The sequence below is a fragment of the Sardina pilchardus genome, chromosome 8 (genome assembly GCF_963854185.1).
Source record: "Sardina pilchardus chromosome 8, fSarPil1.1, whole genome shotgun sequence".
Taxonomy (NCBI): Eukaryota; Metazoa; Chordata; class Actinopteri; order Clupeiformes; family Clupeidae; genus Sardina; species Sardina pilchardus.
Window position 1 is genome coordinate 2625059 of NC_085001.1, and position 9123 is coordinate 2634181.

Here is a 9123-nt window from a genome sequence, read left to right on the forward strand (position 1 = left end):
GTCACACCAAAGCCGTATTCCCTTTGGTCAATAGGTCTGGGAATGCTACGCTGGTGAATGTTTCTGGCAGTAGCATGATAGTGGGCATAGACGTTAGCGCTCTTAAACTTTGAAATGATTGGTCCTCATTTAGTCATTGTTCCGGCTGCAATTTGTTGATATTTGTTGACGTTGCTAACACCAATGTATTGCTACTCTAGCTCTCCCAAGGTAATGTGATATGATTAGTTCACACAGTCCTGGTGGCAGAGGGAAACATTCCATTTCCATATGGAACGTTCCCAGACATTTTCCCAAAGTGATTATGGGTTTGGTGAAACCAGGCTAACATAATGGAGGATCAAAGGTGCCAACTCTATTGGTGTTTGAAAGACAGACTGTAGGCCGTAGCCTATTCAGCTAACTCACTAGCTTTAGATGAGAGTTCCTTAGTGCTTTAACAAAACAACATCTGTGTTATACAGAATGATTTGCTCTTCATGTCTTCCAAGTTGCTAACAAGTATACTTCTTGTGAACTGTTGAAGTTTGCTTTCATTTTGGGTTTCCATACCCTATATGTGCCTTGTACCTTCAGTCTCTTTCTCTCTCTCTCTCTCTCTCTCTTTCTATTAAGATACAGACACTGCCAATGTGTTATCTTTGCCTATATGTTTATCTTCAGTGTAATCACCGTCATGATGATGTCTGTGTGGTAAACAAGCTGTTGTGTAGATCTGTCTACATTCATGATCGCACAAATCTGAGACCAGACAATAAACAAATCTAGCTGACTTTTTAGGCTGAGTGTCAGGAAGACATTGTCCATTATATTGACACGTTTAGGTCAGCATGGCTTATACGCACATGTAGGTTCACTGTAGTCTCTGTGGTGACACAAGCATGATAGTTTACTGACCTTAAAACCAAGTGATTTACACACTCTGTACTGCCGTTTAAAGGATCAGCGTGTGTTATTCAAATGAATGTAGTCAGGCTGCCTGCACTATACACTATACAGGGTACAATAATAGGTCACACTCACTACCTCAGGATGAAAATCACCTGATCTGACCGCAGTCTGATTTCAGCCACTACAATGATTTAAAGGGTCGTTCACACCAAGAATGATAACTATGACGATAACCAGGGAAAAAAATATTGTTTTCGTTAATATGAATGACAACGTTTACACATAGCCTAAACTATAATGATACGACATGAAGAACGGTATCATCGGGGATCACTTTCGAACTTGAGACCGATGAAAAGCTCACAGCCAATCAGAATCGATCACATTTTTAGCCATAACATTAATTAACACAAGGAGAGACTTCTTATTGTTGGCATGGATACTTTTATCCTTTTTAGTGTAGTTATCGCTCTTGATGTGAACACCCCTTAATCTGCGACAGTTTAAAATATTTGTGTAAACATGTCAGTTCACCTGTTCACCTGTGCATTGAAACTGGTGAGATGAGTGCAGAAACGTTTCAGATTTTTTTAAAAAAGAGATAAGTTACCCTCATTAACCCCCCCCCCCCTCTCTCTCTCTCTCTCTCTGTCTCTCTCTCTCTCTCTCTCTCTCTACCTCCTCGACCATTTGAATTGGGAAAATATATCATATATGAACAGAATCATTATGTGTTACATGTCTTTGTTGTATCATCTCAATTTCATCATGACCACAATGCCACATATCTGTAGGACCTCTTACCACGAAGGCTAGGCTACTGTATGTGTTTGTGTGGAAGTAGTTGCACTATTCAATATTTACATTTTCAATTAACTGAAATTGAATTAATTTGATTCCTTGAGATCAACGCAAAGGCCGCAAGGCTCATGTTCCTGAGTAAACTCAAACCAATTTAAAAACAGATAGTAATAATCAAATAGGCTAGGTCATGAAACAGATAACAGTCACCAGTGTTGTGTGTAACTAAAAAAATGTGTTGCCTTGTGAAATAAAGTTCATTGTTCAAACTTTGCCATGTTACTCATTGATGAAGTTTCATCTCCAACTTTTTACCATAATGTTCTTTGTTTTTTTTCCTAAATTGATTAGGATTTATTTTAAAAGAACTGGAAATCAATCTGTTATTACATGAACTTCCAGAGGCAAGATGCATTTAACTCCCATCGCGATGCTATTGACTACCATTGAGCCTTATTTACACCTTTTGCAACCTGTGTGTCTGTGTTGTTTATCCTTGTGCATTAATAATGATAATCATAATAATATGTCATTATAATAATGCATATTACATAATAATAATGACATAATAATAATAATAATAATGAAAATAAATGATCATCCTTCTGGGGCTGATTATGTCATTAATTTCATTTCTTACAATAGACACATGATGAGCTGCAGTTGCAGGGTTTCCATGGGCTCCGTCTGGAGCATTGCACTACATTATACAATTTAATGAATGTAATACAGTCCTCTGAACAAAATCATCAGCTGAGAGTTTGTTGCTGAGTTTGTGTCGTAGTCCTGTACAGGCCTATACCTTTTAATTCTGTGTTGTCCTGTGTAGTTTTTCACATGATCAGGGAGGTGATCTGTGTTTATAGGCTACAAAGCCAGTTCTGCACCCTTGTGTAAACTCTCAAAAGTCCTTCTGGTAGACCCCAGGGTCGCTCGGCCTGTGTCTGATGAATCAGTCATTTGAATTTATGATTGAATTTCCCCTTGGGGATCAATAAAGCATATCTATCCATCTATCATACTAGCGCTAAATCATACTTGGGTCTACTGACCTCTACTGGTAAGATATGTCTCTGCAAGCAAACCTCGGCCTGACAGAAACAAAACAACTCAAGGAGGAAACAAATGGCTTGGACAATTAGTTACTGTGTCCATTTTTAAGCCAATTTCTTTTACTTGCCACAAAGTAAAACAACGTGTTAAAGAATATTTGCATAATTTTTCCATTTTGTCTACGTTAAAGCTTAAAGGTGGATCCGTACAAATCAACTTTTAACCCGATTAACGTGGGCGTAATTAGTTAGCTCACGTTAGCTAGCTAGCGTGTAAACTGCTTTGGTGGTGTTGTGACACTGTGAGGGTTTCGGTACTATTAACGTCACGACACCGTTTAACGTTAGCTAACGTTGTTTATCATTTATTTTTTTTAAGTTATCGCCATACTAGAGTTGTTTAAACATGCCAAAATGTTTAAGAAGGTGTTTAGAGCAGGTTGTCTCGTAAGAACTGGACATGTCATCCTTACTTGGGCGACAACACTTGTGTTATTTTTACACGATACAGGTAAGGGTTTCCAGTGTAAGCTGACGAAGAGGGGTCAAATCGTGGCTTTTAAAAAAACTTTCTGAGTTTTAAAACCTAATGAACGGATTTTCCTAGATTTGCGGAAGTATGAGGAGAAAGGGGAGTTGGCACATCCGGTGGTTTTCGCATCCTTGGTGCTGATCTCCGTGATGCTCTACTTCACGGTTTCGCTCATGGACCCGGGGTTTGTGCTCAGCGACGTTGAGGTGATGATTAAAATCCATCCCATGGCCTGCGTGCTACAAATGATAGATAGATAGATACTTTATTGATAAACAGGGTAACTTCATAGCCGACAGTTTAACTTGCTGGTGTTATGATCTGTCAGATATCATCTACAAATGAAGAACTGGAAGAAATGATGCCACAGACTGCCCGTCTTAGACGTTGTGGATACTGTTTACTACTGGTATGCCAATACAATACATAACCAAATGATAGTATTTTACATAGCCCAATGATAGTATTATCAGTGTGTGTTTCTGAGAATACACTGCATGTTGCTTTTGGTCTGACACTCCATCCTAAAGTTATTTTTCTCCCAAACAAACAGCAACCGATGAGAGCCAAGCACTGCAAGGCATGTAACAAATGTGTGAGACGGTTTGACCACCACTGTCCCTGGATAGAGAACTGTGTGGGGGAGAGGAACCACCGCTGGTTCCTGCTCTATCTGGGAGTCCAGCTGCTGGTTCTTCTGTGGGGCCTGCAGACTGCCTGGTAAGTGACGCTTCCATCCAAACACTAGTTGATTGTGAGTAAATGCAGTCTCCGTATTTTTAGTTGAGGCAAAACTGAGATTTGGGCACTGCACTCCAAACAGTTTGTGTGTGTGTGTGTGTGTGTGTGTGTGTGTGTGTGTGTGTGTGTGTTAAATGCTATTGGCTCTATCCAGATCATATTAATACATGTGCTACTTACTTTTGGTAGTAATTACTATGTACCAAAATGTGTGTTGACCCTTTGCATCTACTATGTGTCTGTTCTTGTTTATACCACTACTCTTTATGAATATTTATTATTTAATGCTGCCTAGTTGTGATGTGTGTGCAAACTATCTATGCAGAACTGACACCACTCTCCAGATTGGTTTCAAACACATTTTAACTACTCAAATACACAAAGCCCAAATGGCTAACATGCAGGTGTGTGTATTATTGGTGTTGCGGAACAGGTCTGGTATTGTTTTCGCCCCGACATGGAAACTGTGGTTGGTGCAGAACGGCTTCCTGCTGGCGGCTCTCGGGGTGACGGGCGTGTTCTCGGGCGTGGTGGCGCTCCTGCTGGGATGCCACCTGCACCTGGCGTCCAGCAACACCACCACCTGGGAGTTCATGGCGCGCCACCGCATCGCCTACCTCAAGCACGGCGACTCGGAGGAGAACCCCTTCGACCGAGGACCGCTCTGCAACCTCTGGGACTTCTTCTGCGTGTGTCGGACCGTGGCTTGGGAGAGAGTGTACGCCAAGTTCCGAGCAAGTGCAGTGTGTGACTGACTACTGAGTATGGACACCGTGCTGGGAGGCATCTCTTCCTGTAAAGCCCGGCACCGTGGCGTCAGCAGTGACGATTGGTGCTCCTCGACACTCGACATTCAGGAAGGAGTTTGCCATTGTGCTGCTGGATGCATGATATGCATTATCATGGACATGGTGTTTTGCTGAGCAACACTTGCCATCCATGCTTCTGATTGTCTTGTCATGGAGATTACAGTTAACATGAATTGTCTGTAATACATTCCCAAAACGTCCAAAAGTCCCCCAAGTCATTTTGACCCTAAGTGGCACACTACATCGGATTCCTCATCTTTTTCAGAAGCAAAAGTTTGCCTCAGGCTTTTCTAGGTTTATATGTTATATTGTTTTAGAATAATCAAAATGGATTTCTTCAGCTGTTTCTGGGGAAACGTTTACTGAATTTGTAATGAAAGGTTTGTTTCAAGGCTTTCTCTTGCTTTAATGTAATTTACTACAAATTAACTTTAAATAAATAATTGTATTTATTATTGGGCCTTCATTGAAATTTGTACAGTGCAAAAACACCATTCAAATATTGGAAAAATATGACAAAAAAGGTTGTTCCTTAACCATGTTTCAAAACTGCATAACAAATGTTTCTATTATAGAGACAAAACACAACTTATACTTATAGGGATGCATACATGCAGTATGGAGTATCGGGTCATGTTATTAGTTCTGTGAATTCTGGCCCAACCGTTTCCTTTAAGGAGGATTCTTGTACTGCTCTTGAGCCTACGGTAAAATATCATCTATCCGCAATACAGAATTATTATTGTTAGTAAAGCATGTACCCTCTTAAATTGTTTTTAGTATTCACATAATATGGCTGTTGGGCCTCGGAACAGACAGTGCAGTATAGGCCTCTAATTTGTTTTTAAAAATCTAGATCTCTGCAGAATGTTTTGTTGATCCTCCTCGGATGTTTTGCGGGACCAAAATCCCGCCCGTTTTGTAGTTTTTCCACACCACTCCCTATCTCAGGGTTCCGCCTATCAGGTCGCAGATTCATTTTCGAGCGCAGGACTCTGTAGGCTGCCCGCGAGGAGGCGGAGCACGTGTTCAGTTTGCGCTTCTTGCGCGAGGCGCGTTCTTACCGGGGGAGCGCGTGAGTGACTAGGTTGTGTGGTTGTACGCGTGTGTGTGTTTGCATTCCCTCGCGAGCGCAGCACACTTCCTTTCTTAAATTCTTGTCCTAAATTGCAGGCAGAGTACAAAATTCGATCAGTAGCGTATTTTCTAGCGACTTGTTCCTCAACCAGCGAAAATCATGTCAGCCTCAGCGGCTAAAGTGAGTAAAAAGGAGCTGAACTCTAACCATGACGGAGCGGAGGAGACCTCTGGTAAGGAATGGCGGCCTTGTGAGCATCGCCATTTTCACTTTCTCTTGTTCCTTGTTACGGAGTTCTGGATATGTCTTAGAAATAATAATGTTATGTGTTATCAAACACCAGTCGTGTACGGTGCATGTGTTTTCTAATATTCTTGGTTGGGACTTGGTTAGCTCTGTAGCTCTTTGAGTGCTGGAAGGCACACCGGTGGTGGAAGCCATATTGATATCGTTATGCTAGTTAGCTAACTAGCTAGCTTCACAATGCTGAATTATGTCACAATGTAATGCAAGGCATGTTTTATTTTATCGAGCTACATGTTAAACCCAACAAAGCCGACGCAAATTTCACGAGCATCTAATCGCCACCTCCCCAACGAACATAGAATTTGCTAGAAGTGTACCAAGTACGCCCGAAACACTAACTTAATGCATTGAATGAATCACTAGGTCTGCGCTAGCCAACTAGCCAGCCACTATTGTTGTTTTGCCCCGCCGCCATGATGTCGCCAGCTAGCTAACATTAGCAGGCAAGCTAATGTTGTCCAACGTTGTTGCGAGTTGATGTGAACCATTGACTATAGCAGAAGCGAAGGTCCGCATTTCATATCAAATATTGAAATGGGGCAACATTGTAAATCAACTGTTGGATGTAGCACTTGCTTGGGGTTTGCCGTTTGTATTTGACCGTTAGCCACTTGCTAACTTTAGCACATAGCCCGAGACCGCTTCATTACCACGGCAGGAGCGGACGCCCTGCGAGCTGCCGCACATTTAAACCACGCGGGCGGCATTCGCAATCTCCAGGTGCAGGAGAAGTCGCTCGGGCGCGCGGTATAACGTATATGTTGCATTTGTTGCGTTTTTCTCGCAAGTGATTTGGTCAATATTCCCTTGAAGCGCCCGTTTAATGTTGCGTTTTAAAGTATGTTTATGTTTGTCTTTCGCTATTATCAGGAAGGCCATGTGCTATTCCGCAGACGGAATTTAATTGTAAGATGGGGAATGATTATATACAGCACACAATGTACTTTAATTTTCTAGCTTCCTTTGTTTTTTGTTTTTTTTTAATAAGTGAACGTTTTTGAGAACCTAAACAAAAAATATGTCATTGTCGTTTCATGTATGCAGAGAAAGAGCAACAGGAAGCCATCGAACACATCGACGAAGTACAGAATGAAATTGACAGGTAAGACGTTCACTAACTTTATCTTGCAGACCTTGAGTTGTGCAAAGGGCATGTCAAGTTTGAGATTGGTCATACTCATGTTTTCTGTCTGTGTCTGCAGACTTAATGAGCAAGCCAGTGAGGAAATATTGAAAGTTGAACAGAAATACAACAAACTCCGCCAGCCATTCTTTCAGAAGAGGTCAGAACTGATCGCCAAAATCCCCAACTTCTGGGTCACAACTTTCGTCAACCACCCTCAAGGTGAGTGTGTGTGTGTGTGTGTGTGTGTGTATTGATGTTATGATGCTGAATGCCTGCTGTGTGTATTACTCAAACAAATTGGGTAAAAGCGATGAACAATGGAACTCCACAATCATGGCTGGCAGTGATTTCAGTGTTGCTAAAGTAGTCCTTATTTTCTTGATCTCTTCTCAGTCTCTGCTCTTCTTGGTGAGGAAGACGAGGAGGCCCTTCATTATCTGACCCTTATTTCCTTTATCTCTTCTCAGTCTCTGCTCTTCTTGGTGAGGAAGACGAGGAGGCCCTTCATTATCTGACCCGGGTGGAGGTGACGGAGTTCGAAGACATCAAGTCAGGATACAGAATAGATTTTGTGAGTAATGTTGTGAGTCTGTGTTCAATGATTTAATGGCTATGATTTTATGCGGCAATGACTGAAGCTAACTGTGACCCCCCCCCCCCCTTCTCTTGTTTCAATTTGTAGTACTTCGATGAAAATCAGTACTTTGACAACAAAGTTCTTTCCAAAGAGTTCCACCTGAACGAGAGTGGGGACCCGACTTCAAAGTCAACAGAAATCAAATGGAAATCAGGAAAGGTGAGCTACGCAGCCTTTTGCTCTGATATGTTTGAGATCTTTTCCAGTCATCCATCTTTTCTTTGGGAGTGATTGAGTGTACCATTTTACTTAACTTTCAGTTTGCAGCTTACAGTTGGATGTTTATTCCTTGGTCGCTCTGTCTTTGCTGAATGTGTCATGCCAAGTCAGTTTCCAAAGTTGAGACCCACCCAGAATTGATGGATGATTTTGACATTTGTAGTGTTTGCCTGGGTAAACATGTCAGCTCAGTTAAGGGACAAAGAAATGCACTATGTTTTATCATCTGAATATTTGCTGTCCAGATATTCTTTGCTCTGACCCATTAGCAGAGAAGAAAACATTGATTATGCCTCACCATTTAATGAATTATTACATGGCTCACTACAAAAATGAACCTGCTATTGTTCATTTCTAAAACATAAAAATAATTGTTGGTGGGGAAACTGTCTAAGTGCAACTGTTTCACAATAGAAAAAAATATTTCTATTTGTTTAATTGACTTTTATTAAATTCACCAATTAAGAGTATCTAAAAGCTGTTTATTCCCTAGCTGACAAATATTGAGCGTCTGTAGCTTGACCACAGTGCGTCCTTGTATCTCCACAGGACCTCACAAGTCGGTCTGGGCAGACGCAGAACAAGGCCGGCAGGAAGAGGCAACACGAGGAACCCGAGAGCTTCTTCACCTGGTTCACCGACCATTCCGACTCAGGGGCCGACGAGCTTGGCGAGGTCATCAAGGATGACATTTGGCCCAATCCCCTGCAGTACTACCTGGTTAGTCACACACACACACACACACACACACACACACACACACACACACACACACACACACACACACACACACACACACACACACACACACACACACACACACACACACACACACACACACACACACACACACACCGGGGCCTCTAGTATGTCCAGAATTGAATTCCAGTGAAGTTGGTAGAATGCCCTATAACAGGGGTTGGAGTCAATG

The 9123-nt window shown here is 41.8% G+C and overlaps 2 protein-coding genes across 2 annotated transcripts; both read left to right on the forward strand.

Annotated features, from left to right (window-relative positions):
- Window positions 1-2785: 2785 nt before the first annotated feature.
- LOC134089475 (palmitoyltransferase ZDHHC12-A-like) lies at window positions 2786-5239 on the forward strand. The gene is made up of 5 exons (XM_062543914.1): window positions 2786-3255; window positions 3352-3482; window positions 3605-3685; window positions 3830-3996; window positions 4451-5239. The coding sequence occupies exons 1-5, from the start codon at window positions 3159-3161 to the stop codon at window positions 4770-4772; spliced, it is 798 nt and encodes a 265-aa protein (XP_062399898.1). The 5' UTR covers window positions 2786-3158; the 3' UTR covers window positions 4773-5239.
- Window positions 5240-5834: 595 nt separating this feature from the next.
- LOC134088391 (protein SET-like) lies at window positions 5835-8912 on the forward strand (the record flags this gene model as incomplete). Its single annotated transcript, XM_062542330.1, is given in 6 exon segments — window positions 5835-6136; window positions 7255-7312; window positions 7413-7555; window positions 7804-7907; window positions 8019-8132; window positions 8742-8912. Coding segments are annotated over 6 exon segments (663 nt in total), but the record flags the coding sequence as incomplete, so codon positions are not given.
- Between the last annotated feature and the right edge of the window lie 211 nt (window positions 8913-9123).

Coding starts and splice junctions, on each gene's coding strand:
- LOC134089475 (XM_062543914.1), top strand. CDS start 3,159: ATGTTTAAGAAGGTGTTTAGAGCAGGTTGTCTCGTAAGAACTGGACAT. Junction 3,256..3,351: donor GTTATTTTTACACGATACAG/GTAAGGGTTTCC, acceptor GGATTTTCCTAG/ATTTGCGGAAGTATGAGGAG. Junction 3,686..3,829: donor GTGGATACTGTTTACTACTG/GTATGCCAATAC, acceptor CCAAACAAACAG/CAACCGATGAGAGCCAAGCA.